Source organism: Electrona antarctica (genome assembly GCF_951216825.1).
Source record: "Electrona antarctica genome assembly, chromosome: 13".
Classification (NCBI taxonomy): domain Eukaryota; kingdom Metazoa; phylum Chordata; class Actinopteri; order Myctophiformes; family Myctophidae; genus Electrona; species Electrona antarctica.
The window spans coordinates 11,849,194-11,865,102 of NC_136794.1; the positions used below are offsets into that span (position 1 = coordinate 11,849,194).

Genomic DNA, 15,909 nt, shown 5'->3' on the forward strand with positions numbered 1-15,909 from the left:
ATGGGCTATATATAGCCCATGGTCTCGGAGTGATTTTCGTCTTTTTTTCAAATCCTCAAAAATGATGGAAAACGGCATGCTATAGTATGCCGTTCGAGACCATGGGCTATAGCCCATCCCCATGGTCATAAATGATGAAAAACGAGGATTTGAAAAAAAGACGAAAATGACTCCGAGACGATGGGCTATATATAGCCCATGGTCTCGGAGTGATTTTCGTCTTTTTTTCAAATCCTCAAAAATGATGGAAAACGGCATGCTATAGTATGCCGTTCGAGACCATGGGCTATAGCCCATCGCCATGGTCATAAATTATGAAAAACGAGGATTTGAAAAAAAGACGAAAATGACTCCGAGACGATGGGCTATAGCCCATGGTCTCGGAGTGATTTTTTGTCTTTTTTTCAAATCCTCAAAGATGATGCAAAACGGCATGCTATAGTATGCCGTTCGAGACCATGGGCTATAGCCCATCGCCATGGTCATAAATTATGAAAAACAAGGATTTGAAAAAAAGACGAAAATGACTCCGAGACGATGGGCTATAGCCCATGGTCTCGGAGTGATTTTCGTCTTTTTTTCAAATCCTCAAAAATGATGCAAAACGGAATACTATAGCATGCCGTTCGAGACCATGGGCTATAGCCCATCGCCATGGCCATAAATGATGAAAAACAAGGATTTGAAAAAAAGACGAAAATGACTACGAGACGATGGGCTATAGCCCATGGTCTCGGAGTCATTTTCGTCTTTTTTTCAAATCCTCAAAAATGATGGAAAACGGCATGCTATAGTATGCCGTTCGAGACCATGGGCTATAGCCCATCGCAAAGTCAGTATTTGACTTTTGAAAAGTCAAACGGTGACTTTTCCCGGGGTCTGTCAAAAAGTCGAGGTTTGACTTTTAATTGTGATACTGGGCTGCCCATCGCCATGGTCATAAATTATGAAAAACGAGGATTTGAAAAAAAGACGAAAATGACTCCAAGACGATGGGCTATAGCCCATGGTCTCGGAGTGATTTTTTGTCTTTTTTTCAAATCCTCAAAGATGATGCAAAACGGCATGCTATAGTATGCCGTTCGAGACCATGGGCTATAGCCCATCGCCATGGTCATAAATTATGAAAAACAAGGATTTGAAAAAAAGACGAAAATGACTCCGAGACGATGGGCTATAGCCCATGGTCTCGGAGTGATTTTCGCCTTTTTATCAAATCCTCAAAAATGATGGAAAACGGCATGCTATAGTATGCCGTTCGAGACCATGGGCTATAGCCCATCGCCATGGTCATAAATTATGAAAAACGAGGATTTGAAAAAAAGACGAAAATGACTCCGAGACGATGGGCTATAGCCCATGGTCTCGGAGTCATTTTCGTCTTTTTTTCAAATCCTCAAAAATGATGGAAAACGGCATGCTATAGTATGCCGTTCGAGACCATGGGCTATAGCCCATCGCAAAGTCAGTATTTGACTTTTGAAAAGTCAAACGGTGACTTTTCCCGGGGTCTGTCAAAAAGTCGAGGTTTGACTTTTAATTGTGATACTGGGCTGCCCATCGCCATGGTCATAAATTATGAAAAACGAGGATTTGAAAAAAAGACGAAAATGACTCCAAGACGATGGGCTATAGCCCATGGTCTCGACTCGGAGTGATTTTCGTCTTTTTTTCAAATCCTCAAAAATGATGGAAAACGGCATGCTATAGTATGCCGTTCGAGACCATGGGCTATAGCCCATCCCCATGGTCATAAATGATGAAAAACGAGGATTTGAAAAAAAGACGAAAATGACTCCGAGACGATGGGCTATATATAGCCCATGGTCTCGGAGTGATTTTCGTCTTTTTTTCAAATCCTCAAAAATGATGGAAAACGGCATGCTATAGTATGCCGTTCGAGACCATGGGCTATAGCCCATCGCCATGGTCATAAATTATGAAAAACGAGGATTTGAAAAAAAGACGAAAATGACTCCGAGACGATGGGCTATAGCCCATGGTCTCGGAGTGATTTTTTGTCTTTTTTTCAAATCCTCAAAGATGATGCAAAACGGCATGCTATAGTATGCCGTTCGAGACCATGGGCTATAGCCCATCGCCATGGTCATAAATTATGAAAAACAAGGATTTGAAAAAAAGACGAAAATGACTCCGAGACGATGGGCTATAGCCCATGGTCTCGGAGTGATTTTCGTCTTTTTTTCAAATCCTCAAAAATGATGCAAAACGGAATACTATAGCATGCCGTTCGAGACCATGGGCTATAGCCCATCGCCATGGCCATAAATGATGAAAAACAAGGATTTGAAAAAAAGACGAAAATGACTACGAGACGATGGGCTATAGCCCATGGTCTCGGAGTGATTTTCGCCTTTTTATCAAATCCTCAAAAATGATGGAAAACGGCATGCTATAGTATGCCGTTCGAGACCATTGGCTATAGCCCATCGCCATGGTCATAAATTATGAAAAACGAGGATTTGAAAAAAAGACGAAAATGACTCCGAGACGATGGGCTATAGCCCATGGTCTCGGAGTCATTTTCGTCTTTTTTTCAAATCCTCAAAAATGATGGAAAACGGCATGCTATAGTATGCCGTTCGAGACCATGGGCTATAGCCCATCGCAAAGTCAGTATTTGACTTTTGAAAAGTCAAACGGTGACTTTTCCCGGGGTCTGTCAAAAAGTCGAGGTTTGACTTTTAATTGTGATACTGGGCTGCCCATCGCCATGGTCATAAATTATGAAAAACGAGGATTTGAAAAAAAGACGAAAATGACTCCAAGACGATGGGCTATAGCCCATGGTCTCGACTCGGAGTGATTTTCGTCTTTTTTTCAAATCCTCAAAAATGATGGAAAACGGCATGCTATAGTATGCCGTTCGAGACCATGGGCTATAGCCCATCCCCATGGTCATAAATGATGAAAAACGAGGATTTGAAAAAAAGACGAAAATGACTCCGAGACGATGGGCTATATATAGCCCATGGTCTCGGAGTGATTTTCGTCTTTTTTTCAAATCCTCAAAAATGATGGAAAACGGCATGCTATAGTATGCCGTTCGAGACCATGGGCTATAGCCCATCGCCATGGTCATAAATTATGAAAAACGAGGATTTGAAAAAAAGACGAAAATGACTCCGAGACGATGGGCTATAGCCCATGGTCTCGGAGTGATTTTTTGTCTTTTTTTCAAATCCTCAAAGATGATGCAAAACGGCATGCTATAGTATGCCGTTCGAGACCATGGGCTATAGCCCATCGCCATGGTCATAAATTATGAAAAACAAGGATTTGAAAAAAAGACGAAAATGACTCCGAGACGATGGGCTATAGCCCATGGTCTCGGAGTGATTTTCGTCTTTTTTTCAAATCCTCAAAAATGATGCAAAACGGAATACTATAGCATGCCGTTCGAGACCATGGGCTATAGCCCATCGCCATGGCCATAAATGATGAAAAACAAGGATTTGAAAAAAAGACGAAAATGACTACGAGACGATGGGCTATAGCCCATGGTCTCGGAGTGATTTTCGCCTTTTTATCAAATCCTCAAAAATGATGGAAAACGGCATGCTATAGTATGCCGTTCGAGACCATGGGCTATAGCCCATCGCCATGGTCATAAATTATGAAAAACGAGGATTTGAAAAAAAGACGAAAATGACTCCGAGACGATGGGCTATAGCCCATGGTCTCGGAGTCATTTTCGTCTTTTTTTCAAATCCTCAAAAATGATGGAAAACGGCATGCTATAGTATGCCGTTCGAGACCATGGGCTATAGCCCATCGCAAAGTCAGTATTTGACTTTTGAAAAGTCAAACGGTGACTTTTCCCGGGGTCTGTCAAAAAGTCGAGGTTTGACTTTTAATTGTGATACTGGGCTGCCCATCGCCATGGTCATAAATTATGAAAAACGAGGATTTGAAAAAAAGACGAAAATGACTCCAAGACGATGGGCTATAGCCCATGGTCTCGACTCGGAGTGATTTTCGTCTTTTTTTCAAATCCTCAAAAATGATGGAAAACGGCATGCTATAGTATGCCGTTCGAGACCATGGGCTATAGCCCATCCCCATGGTCATAAATGATGAAAAACGAGGATTTGAAAAAAAGACGAAAATGACTCCGAGACGATGGGCTATATATAGCCCATGGTCTCGGAGTGATTTTCGTCTTTTTTTCAAATCCTCAAAAATGATGGAAAACGGCATGCTATAGTATGCCGTTCGAGACCATGGGCTATAGCCCATCGCCATGGTCATAAATTATGAAAAACGAGGATTTGAAAAAAAGACGAAAATGACTCCGAGACGATGGGCTATAGCCCATGGTCTCGGAGTGATTTTTTGTCTTTTTTTCAAATCCTCAAAGATGATGCAAAACGGCATGCTATAGTATGCCGTTCGAGACCATGGGCTATAGCCCATCGCCATGGTCATAAATTATGAAAAACAAGGATTTGAAAAAAAGACGAAAATGACTCCGAGACGATGGGCTATAGCCCATGGTCTCGGAGTGATTTTCGTCTTTTTTTCAAATCCTCAAAAATGATGCAAAACGGAATACTATAGCATGCCGTTCGAGACCATGGGCTATAGCCCATCGCCATGGCCATAAATGATGAAAAACAAGGATTTGAAAAAAAGACGAAAATGACTACGAGACGATGGGCTATAGCCCATGGTCTCGGAGTGATTTTCGCCTTTTTATCAAATCCTCAAAAATGATGGAAAACGGCATGCTATAGTATGCCGTTCGAGACCATTGGCTATAGCCCATCGCCATGGTCATAAATTATGAAAAACGAGGATTTGAAAAAAAGACGAAAATGACTCCGAGACGATGGGCTATAGCCCATGGTCTCGGAGTCATTTTCGTCTTTTTTTCAAATCCTCAAAAATGATGGAAAACGGCATGCTATAGTATGCCGTTCGAGACCATGGGCTATAGCCCATCGCAAAGTCAGTATTTGACTTTTGAAAAGTCAAACGGTGACTTTTCCCGGGGTCTGTCAAAAAGTCGAGGTTTGACTTTTAATTGTGATACTGGGCTGCCCATCGCCATGGTCATAAATTATGAAAAACGAGGATTTGAAAAAAAGACGAAAATGACTCCAAGACGATGGGCTATAGCCCATGGTCTCGACTCGGAGTGATTTTCGTCTTTTTTTCAAATCCTCAAAAATGATGGAAAACGGCATGCTATAGTATGCCGTTCGAGACCATGGGCTATAGCCCATCCCCATGGTCATAAATGATGAAAAACGAGGATTTGAAAAAAAGACGAAAATGACTCCGAGACGATGGGCTATATATAGCCCATGGTCTCGGAGTGATTTTCGTCTTTTTTTCAAATCCTCAAAAATGATGGAAAACGGCATGCTATAGTATGCTGTTCGAGACCATGGGCTATAGCCCATCGCCATGGTCATAAATTATGAAAAACGAGGATTTGAAAAAAAGACGAAAATGACTCCGAGACGATGGGCTATAGCCCATGGTCTCGGAGTGATTTTTTGTCTTTTTTTCAAATCCTCAAAGATGATGCAAAACGGCATGCTATAGTATGCCGTTCGAGACCATGGGCTATAGCCCATCGCCATGGTCATAAATTATGAAAAACAAGGATTTGAAAAAAAGACGAAAATGACTCCGAGACGATGGGCTATAGCCCATGGTCTCGGAGTGATTTTCGTCTTTTTTTCAAATCCTCAAAAATGATGCAAAACGGAATACTATAGCATGCCGTTCGAGACCATGGGCTATAGCCCATCGCCATGGCCATAAATGATGAAAAACAAGGATTTGAAAAAAAGACGAAAATGACTACGAGACGATGGGCTATAGCCCATGGTCTCGGAGTGATTTTCGCCTTTTTATCAAATCCTCAAAAATGATGGAAAACGGCATGCTATAGTATGCCGTTCGAGACCATGGGCTATAGCCCATCGCCATGGTCATAAATTATGAAAAACGAGGATTTGAAAAAAAGACGAAAATGACTCCGAGACGATGGGCTATAGCCCATAGCCTGGGTAAACCCACTCCCCCTACTGGACAACATTTCATTCTGCCAGGAGGGTTGAGTCTGGCAAAATGGTAATACAAAGTCTTTAGCATTGTATCAGCTTTGGTACGAGCCAATCCGCGACCGAGCTCAGGGCTCTGTGATTGACAGCGCACGTTGGCCAATCAGGAACGATTTGAGCAGTTGATGACGTATGTACTGCTCGACTCATTCACCACAACAAACATGGCGGAGCTAGTAGCTAGCAGTGACGTTACCGACGGAATAAAAACAGCCATAGGGGAAGTTATTGCAGAAATTGATTCAATAACAGCAATTAAACAAGAGCAAGAGTATGCACTTGTGGAGTTTCTCAGTGCACGGGACATTCTCTGCGTTCTTCCTACAGGTTTTGGAAAAAGCTTAGTATATCAACTAGCACCGTTGGTGACAAAGAAAATGTTCCCAGACAGCAATCCTATCTTCATCATTGTTTCGCCACTCGTCGCGCTGATGGAGGACCAGATAAAAGAAGCAACAAAACTAGGAGTTACTGCTATGCAGCTTGGTGTTCACAACGTTACAGACCTAGAACAGGGATCCTATCAATTAGTATTTGGCAGTCCAGAGGCTTGGCTGATGAATGATAAGTGGCTGAAAATGCTGGAAAGTCCTGTGTATCGTGAAAACATCATGGGAATAGTGGTCGATGAAGTACACGTCGCATATAAATGGTAAATATATATAGAATCTCCTGTTACTGTTTAAACTTATGATTATTTGTGTTGTAGACTAGTAGGGCAGTGGTTTTAAACCCTTTTCATATCAAGGCACCTTATTTATTCAGAACTTGAGCCACAGACCACTATTTGAAGACAATTAGCCTCAATATTTTGTTATTGTTGTATAAAATGTCCACAATTCCATGCTGTATGATTAGGAGAGATAGCAGGCAAACGTTGATCAAAATAACATTCTACATTCTGTAATTGTGTAGACTTCTTTTAAATTAAGTAATGCAGATGTTTAACAATAGAGAGAGTTGAGATAATCTATAATAAGGGTACATTTGGTAACCAACTTTCCATAATTTAACTGGGGACCACCTGTAACCCGCTCAAAGATCACTGGTGGTCCCCGGAACACTGGTTAAAAATCACTGTAGTAGACTACCAGGGCTAGGACGTAGGCCCCCTATTTTTCATGTGTATATGATGATTTCTTTTTTTGTTGTATAGAAGTTGCATAGAAGTGTTTATTTGTCTTTAAATGTTCTGATGAATAGAAACCGGGTGACCCTGATGAAAACTAGTCTTAGTGCTTTTAATGGATTTATTCTCTTACTTGTACTGTAGTTGAACTGTACCCATTCTACAAACTGTTAATAACATAATCAATCAACAACATGTTATCTGTGAACACAAGTGGAACATTAGGCTACTGGCTTCAATGTGGTAATCATCAACATTGTCTGCTTTATTGTCTTCATCAGGGGACTGGGTGCAAAGGGGAAACCTGCCTTCAGAGATAGCTTTTCAAAGCTTAGTGTACTCCGATCCATTGTGAAACAAGGTGAGTAAAATGAACCCTTTAACCCATTTAAATCTGAGACCAGATTCTACAAAATGTCATACAAAATCATGACAGTTTTCTATATCAGTGGTGCTCAAACTATTTAACGTCAAGGACACCCAAAATTATATGTAATTGGCCACCGACCCCCATCTGAAAATATGTTGTTCCAGGGAGCCCCCAGAAGCAAATATTTGAGTTGAAAAATAGCTTGTAGATCTGCTATTTTTCAACAGCTACAGTTTTAAATAATGGTTAAAAGCTATAAGGCGACACAGATGCGGCCTCAGGTCTAAATGGGTTAACTGTAGTGCGGTACATAATGAATAAACCTGTTCTGTTGGTTTGGTCTGATGTCTCATCCGATAGTTTGATAAACCAGCCGGTCACGTGAACTCACATTCTGTTTTACCAGGCTAATTATTTTGATGTCTTGTAATTTACCATTGCACTATTCTGCAATAAATAGCACTGTTTATTTGTGACATCATGTATTATATTCTTATTCTTATGTCTTCTTCAGGCACCCCAGTGTTGGCTCTGACCGCATCAGCAGACATGGAGTCCAGAGACAGAGTCACCAGACTTCTAGCAATGGAGAATGCAACACGGGTGATTGTGAGCCCCAACAGAACCAACATCCGACTAGCACTAGCCTCAGCACCACGCCACGAAAAAGTACAATGTCTTGACTGGATAGTGGATGATGTTCGAGCCAAGGGAACAGCGATGGCACAGATCATTATCTACTGCCGGTCACGTGACAAGACAGCAGAGGTGTACCACTATCTGAAAGCAGAACTAGGTGAAGATTTCTGGTTAGACAGGGACCCAGAGAAAAAGTGGGACAATGAATTGATTGGCATGTACCATAAAGGGACTGACAAAGACAACAAGAACTTTGTAATTAGTTCACTGAATGGACAGGGGAATTGCAGAGTTGTTGCTGCCACAACTGCGCTCGGGATGGGCCTCAACTTTCCCAATATCTCTCATGTGGTTATGTTTGGTCCACCAAACGACACAGAAGCGATAGTCCAACAGGCTGGCAGAGCTGGGAGAAACGGAGTGCAATCACACGCAGTTTTATACAACACAAGGTCATTTCATGTGGATAAGGCAGTACGAGATTTGTTTACAGAAGGCAGAACCAGTTGCTTGAGAAAAGCTTTGTATAGTAAATTTGAAGAGATTACAGAAAGTCTTGAGCCAGGTCATCTGTGCTGTACATTTTGCCATAAGTCATGTTCATGTGATGGATCAGGTGTTTGTGTGGAGCCTCTACCCATTTATGAGCAGCAGAAAAATATTTGTGTACCTTTGCAGTCAAGGGTGGTTACACGTAATCACAAAACATTAATCAAGGCACAGTTGGAGAAGTACAAAAACGATTTGGTTGCAGACCTCCCATACCTCTTTACTAGCCAGGCTGCTTGTACAGGATTTAGTGATCAATTGATTGTTGCCGTTTTGGAAAAGTGTGCAAACATCTTCAACATAGATTACATAGATAACCACCTTCCTGTCTACAGCCACGAACATGCACGGCACATATTACAAGTTATCAATGATGTTTTTCATGACATTGAAGATATGCCGCCTGCCAACCCCACAGAGGGTGCTAGCATTTGTCCGCCAGATATTTATTACCGTGGGTATTTTGATGAGTCAGATGAAGACACATACTGTGATTCCAATGAGGATTCCAATTCCAGCTCAAATGATGACATTTGAAGTTGGCCTGAGCATGTACATTTGTTTTGTTTTGAGTCAATACTTATGTACTTTTCTGAATGCAACTTAATAAAGATTTCATTGTTGGATACTCTATTTCTTGTCGGTTGTAGGTGTGCAAAAGCCTTGCTTTTTAAATCTACCGATTGACGGGTCAATTTGGTTTCATTTTACACTCCCTAGAGTTCTATTATAGTCTGCATTACTTCATTTACAGTATACACTATATTAGAGAATGTAGAATAATCATTTTGGTAAACGTTTATCTCTCCTATGGTACCACATATTTAACGTTTAAGGTCAGAGCTTCACCCATTTAGACCTGAGGACAATTCTACAAATGTCTTCTAAATCTAAGGCAGTTTTCTGAAAAACCCATGTTTCTATGTCAGTGGTTCTCAAACATTTTCATGTCGAGGACCCCCAAAAATATATGTCATTGGCTGCCGACCCCCATCTGAAAATATGTTGTTCCAGGGACCCCCCGGAAGCAAAGATTTGAGTTAAAAACATTTGCACCACATTTTCAGGATTTTTCAAAAAATAGCAGATCTACAAGCTTGTAGCGCGGCACTCGGTGCAGCGCTATGAGCTTGTAGATCTACTTGAACAGCTACAGTATAACATAATGCTTAAAACACCCAGAATGGGCTAAATCTCAAATGCCAAATAATGGACCTGGATATTATTTTTTTAAAACCACTGTGCTAGACAAACAGAATCCAGGAGCTTCTTATCAATTTCCTTGCTCATTGATCTAAATATATAACTATTTTAAGATGGCGTTCCCTTATTGCATGGTGTGGATTAAATCCGGGAGAGATTGACATCAAACATCAGCCATCCATGAAGTGCTTCTCTCTTCTGGACAGTTAAATATTTATCAACATGACGTAACAATCAAAGACATTAGAATGTTAAGATGGACCACTTTCCAGGTTAAATTTGGCTTTAGTCACAGGAAACATTTTGTTGGGTTGATCCAATCAAGCAGGTCTCATGCAGCTCAGGGGTTAATTTACAGTACAAGTAGAGAATGTAGAATAATTATTTTGGTAACACTTTTAAGGGAAGTCAACACCTCAAGAGATTCCCATGCGGTACCCTGTGGAGAAAGCCATTGTCTGTCTAATCCTTTGAAGCTTCCCAGACGTGTGACCCAAAAACACTATATCCTGTAGGACTATATCATGTCATGTATGAATCAACTTGTGCTCTCTCTCACAATAAATTGTTTTGTGGAAGTCTGACGACTGCCTGTCCTTTGAGACCTTATGCTGTATTAACACAGTGCTATTTAAGAAATGCAAAGGTGGTGTTCAAAGCATTTTATTTTACAAATTAAACAATGAAAAAGCAACATTTATAACAGACACACAAACATATAAAATAAATGGAAAGGACAAATGGTTACCCTACATTCAGAGCTTTGTTAAGCCAAAATATGTCCCTGTACAATTGCACATGAGAAATGGGAGACAAAATACTCAGGGAAGTTTCACATTTGAACTACTCTCCATTCTCTTAGCCTAGCCTTCATCCACAAACGATATTCACTGTAATTGAATTTGGACAGGAGGTTCCTGTCAAAACGAGGGAAGGCACTGAATTCTCTGCCGGGATGACTTGCAAAGAGCTCTCCCTCAAGGGCAACCTGGACCAGTGCTCTGATGTCGTTTGTCTGGTCAGGTGTGTGATGCCTGCCACTTTGCTTGGCCACTCCCAACTCAGCGTCTGTGGCATCTAACAAGTGCTTGAGGACACTGATGGACCTACTAATTCTGCTGGCAGATTGCTCGGTCAGGTTTGCTCCAAGGCCCTTCAAGAAAGACTTGAGGAAATTGTTCAAGTGTTCCAGGTGCAAGTCTAGGCTGATGTTATTTCCTTTCCCCCCCCTGCTGCTCCAAAAACGGTTATATGTGATGCTGTGGACCAACTTGGGTGAAAGAGTGGCATTCAGTTGCACCGATAGCAGGAAGGTGCTGTAGGCATACTGAGTGTGACCATATGCTTTATAGTACATAAGGGCAACTGTGTACAGCTTCAATAGCCTCTTTCCGTCTCCTTCTTTCACAGCATCGCGTAGATTCATCAAAAAAAACCCAAAGCTTAATCTTGCCACTGAATGTTCTGTTTTGTGGTCCATTGTAGGGGTGGTTGGGGAGGTCGGTACATCTGGTTGTAGCTGGAGTTTGTGGTATTTGAGCTCATGTGTATTGCGAGACTTCTTGTGCTTGTAGACCTTTGAGCAGCCTTCCATGCGGCACCTAAGCTGTGTCTGTGGAGACGACAGTGTAAGACTTAAAAGAAAGACAGTGGAATACAGTGTGCTATGCCTAAGACAAATGTGGTACAGCAAGGCACAGGTGAATCACATGACAACATGCCCCTAAAGAATATTTCAATTCAATATATAATATATATATATAATATAAACAATTCTTGGCATCTGCCACTTGAATTAAAGGTGACTTGATCAAAAAGCACCTGTCAGCTCAAATCCACAATGCAACATTTTGTTTTCAGTGTTGCTGTGCACAAACATCGGTAGCATTATAAATTAAATACAAAAAAAACCCTACCTATTCCATTTCCCCCCCTCTATTTCCCATTCCAAGTACATTTGTCTTATATGTAATGCCAGCGCCGCTATTCTAAAGCACCCTCAGGTACATATTTAAACTATTTTCAGGTGGGTAGATCTTGTTGAGCTGGTCATTTTGAAAGTAGCTCTCAAGTCAAAAAAGGGTGGGCACCCCTTTGGTACAGTGACAGTCACACTGCAATATCTTACAATATGGTTTACATATTTGTATTGCTAACATACATACTAACTATTTTAGTCTAGATGGCACGGCCTCATCAAACAAACAAATTACTATTATGGAAATGTTAAAAAACCTCAGGTTGTTGTTCTTCGGCCAGGGTAACCGCTGTTGCAACGGCAGACGTGGTGTCATTGATGTTGACGAAGGTTTTCACAACTAGCGCTGCTTTGTCATGCAGCCAGGTCCGCTTGAGTTCCATATCCTCGGCATCCCTTACGTTGTCTGGGATGAATCCCTCAGGCGTTTCTGTTAGCGGAAACAGTGCAAGAAAAAACAGCATGTTGATGGAAATACTACCTATTAATCCAATATAGGAATGAAAATGTTTTAATTGATAAAAAAAAATGTGTTATACCAGAGACATCCTTCAGCTGAAAAATGGTCATTGCTGCTGCCAGGAAAAGTGCTGCTGTCTCTTTAGCCACAAACACTTTATATGCATTGAATGCAACTTTTGGGCCCTTCTTCGCATTGCTGCACCTAGGACATATTAACAAGTTTAATTGCACTATATTGTGCCCCTCTTTCTCTCTCTCTCTCACACACAGACTCACACTTGCAAGACGACTGGGCCAACTCCTTTTGCACGCACACGCGCGCACACACACGCCCACAGACAGACAGACAGACAGACAGACAGACAGACAGTTACACGAACCAGTTGAATCTTTTGATACCAAGCCAATAGCGGCCAGGTGTTCACTGGGGACAGGACTTCATAGATCACTTTGCCCTATCTCTCTCTCCCTCATTCACTCACTCACTCACTCAAACACTCAAACACGCACGCACGCATGCACATGGACAGGCCAAAATTCATGGGGCCGGTTTTCACTGCAGAATAAACAGAAGATACAGTTAAATAAACAGGTTTAATAAACAGAAATTATGAGCATTCAACTAATATGATCATAAGGTATTTTTGAATAGGGTTACATTTTGAGTCGGTATTACAAACCTGAGCTTGTTCATGTTCGCCAGCAAGGTACCGTGGTCTTTGGCAGACGCGTCTTTGAAGAAGACCTTATGATATATCTGAATGACATTTTGTATTAGATTACACTATAGCAGAAACAAAAGTTTGAAGCTTCAATCTATATATGGTAATCAAACTTTGTTCAATTTGCAACAAGTATTATTACTTGTTCTCTTAGACAAGGGCATTGTGTGTTTAAATATAAAGATATCCTTGAAGTCAACATGCTATTGGGGGACAGCACAAGCTTTTATTTTATTAGCCAAAAAACTATTCATTTCGTAACCATCTGTTGACCATTTAAATTCACTCACTTCATAAAGGTTTCTGATAGCGTGCCAGTCTTCAAACTTGAACTGCATTCCTGCAAGTCTTACTTCGGGTGATCTTCCATTGCCCATGGTCCACTGCATTTTGCGACTGGCACCTTCAGTGAGCCTGTCACCTCCAACCAGGAGAGTTTCCATGCCATCCTTGCCCTTTGGTACATAGCTACAAAATACACAAGTCTTTTAACACCATTCAGCCTCTCTCTCTCTCAAACACACACACACACACACACAATTCACATTTAAAATTACTTACTTGGTCTGTATATGCTCCAGAATGGCTTGCAGGTCGTCAGATTCGTTCTCATTTTTAAAGAGGAGACCAAGGGGATGCTATGAAGAGTATATTGACAATATAGTGATTATAACAACACAGGCTTATGTCTATACACATTGACAGTGAAGGTTAATACTAATTGCATTGTTTAGCTAACAGCACTTACATGGGTGGAAGCCTTTGACATGTTCTCTGAATACTCATGGGGAATGTGATGGACTGCAACGTTGCGTAGGGGTTTGAAGGCGTCAAGATGCTGGGTGAGGATTCTTGCTCCGAGTACAATGAATTCCTGTTCCATGCTCCATTGCGATTCACGGCTAGGCATAGATGTCTTAATGTCGTACCCTGTGAGAGACAGCCGGGGTTTCTCGTTGCTGAGGTGGTGGGTGGGTACTCTGTCTTCCACAGCCATGAGATGAGTCCAGTGTATAGATTTGTTGCTTCTATCTATTGACTGGTGGTGTGTGGGCATGTAGAAGTCCAGATTGTCTAATATTATTGAGTAGCTGTGTGGTGGCTGGTTGGTTAACTCTAGGCTTAGTGGTGGTGATGCCTCTGCGGCAGCCATTAATGCATTGAAAGTCTGGAATTCTAATTCACTGGTCTGCTGTTGTGAAGTGCTTTGTTGTTCCTCTGTGTCCTGGATGTCCATGTCTAACCAGTCCATGTCCTCTCTGACACTTGCCTCGTCTACAGCTGAAGTGCTCGGTGCTCCCTCTATTGCAAAAACAAAAGTAAGAATAATAGGAAATCATTACATTTATTATAAGGCTCTGGGTATGAATAATACAAAAAAAATCACACTGGTGTTAAGTCATGCATCATTATAGTAATACACAAAGAAAAAATAAACAACATAAACATTTAAAAATTCTGTCCCTCTTACCAGACAATTCAAGCATTTCCATACATCTCAAAACATCTCCATCCGAGCCTTGCTGGGGGTTGAGGTCCAGGTCACCATCTGAGTTTGGCTGGGGGTTGAGGAACAATTCGTTGGCAGCTTTGAGCTTCTGAAGTGCTTCACCACATGTGTTTGCCAGTAAACGTTGCTTCTTGACTGCTGAGACATGGCTGGTTGAAATCCCTAACTTGCAAAGTCTTTGAAACACAGCCTTTTTTGCCCCACCATACTGCAGAACACTGTTTATATAATATGCAAAAGCAGATGGCAATTTTTCATGTCTTCCTCTCAAGAGTACAGATGCAGCAGCACAGATTTGGAGTGGAGACTGGTTTGTGATGGTGGACAACAGTGAGAACAGGAATGGAGATAGACGTTGGAGATCTGACCCCATCTTGGCAAATGAAAAGGATTTAAAGTTTTTGGGAGAACAACGAAACAGCATGAAATCTTGTTTTGGCTGGCAAAGTCTCTTGCATTCATTGTTTAGGAGAATGAGCACAGATTCTTTGATTGTGTCCAGCAGTGTGTCGTGTTTCATGATGAGGTTTGCAGCAGTTGACCATTTTTCCTTTGCGATGTTCTCCAAAATCCCTGCTGCAGATTTGGGGCATCTCAGTGTGATTGGTTTAGCCGTAGGATAATGAATGATAAGCTGAAAGATTAAGCAGAGTGTGCATTACAACTTAAATACATAATTATAGGTTTATAATAGCCAGGGCAGCATTCCTTTTTGGGTTTATGATCCGGTCGGGAACGGATGATATCGTTGCAGTCATTGTTTTGTAGTCATCAGGCAGGAACCATCAATCTGGAACTTCCTTTCCCTCAAACCGATTTTTCTCAATAAAAGCTGCAGGCTACGAGAGAACGAGTCACGCTTTTATTATTTTGTTATTCTTCCGGTTGCTGCCTGATGACTACAAAACAATGACTGCAACGATATCATCCGCTCCTGACCGATTCACACAGCAATTTTGTAACACAGACTAGGCTTTCCTCAGAGGTGGAAAGCCTGGTGACGTGAGGTTAGGTTTATATTTTATAATAGGCTACATCTTCAGTTATCAATAAACGGGTGATGATAATAGGTTTTGGAGCTTTATATTGCCAATTTTAAAACAGAAAAAGACAGTCCAACAAAACACATTTTTCTTACACCATACTTTGAACACAAAGTGGTATGCAGACTTGCAGAGCAAGAGCAATGTCAAAGTAAAACTTAAATTTTAAATTGATACAGGAAAAGCGCAAATGCTTGATCTTAGTC

General features: G+C 41.3%; 2 protein-coding genes across 2 annotated transcripts; one reads left to right on the forward strand and one right to left on the reverse strand.

Annotated features, from left to right (window-relative positions):
* Positions 1-6,096: 6,096 nt before the first annotated feature.
* On the forward strand, positions 6,097-9,472 carry LOC306934831 (putative ATP-dependent DNA helicase RecS; the record flags this gene model as incomplete). The annotated part of the gene is made up of 4 exons (XM_079517640.1): positions 6,097-6,750; positions 7,509-7,588; positions 8,112-8,592; positions 9,436-9,472. Exons 1-4 carry the CDS (start codon positions 6,224-6,226, stop codon positions 9,470-9,472), a joined length of 1,125 nt encoding a protein of 374 aa, XP_079373766.1. The 5' UTR covers positions 6,097-6,223.
* A 2,891-nt stretch (positions 9,473-12,363) lies between these two features.
* LOC306934832 (uncharacterized protein) lies at positions 12,364-14,923 on the reverse strand (the record flags this gene model as incomplete). Its single annotated transcript, XM_079517641.1, has 5 exons — positions 14,622-14,923; positions 13,899-14,452; positions 13,712-13,788; positions 13,504-13,618; positions 12,364-12,396 (listed from the first exon to the last, which is right to left on the reverse strand). Exons 1-5 carry the CDS (start codon positions 14,641-14,643, stop codon positions 12,364-12,366), a joined length of 801 nt encoding a protein of 266 aa, XP_079373767.1. The 5' UTR covers positions 14,644-14,923.
* Between the last annotated feature and the right edge of the window lie 986 nt (positions 14,924-15,909).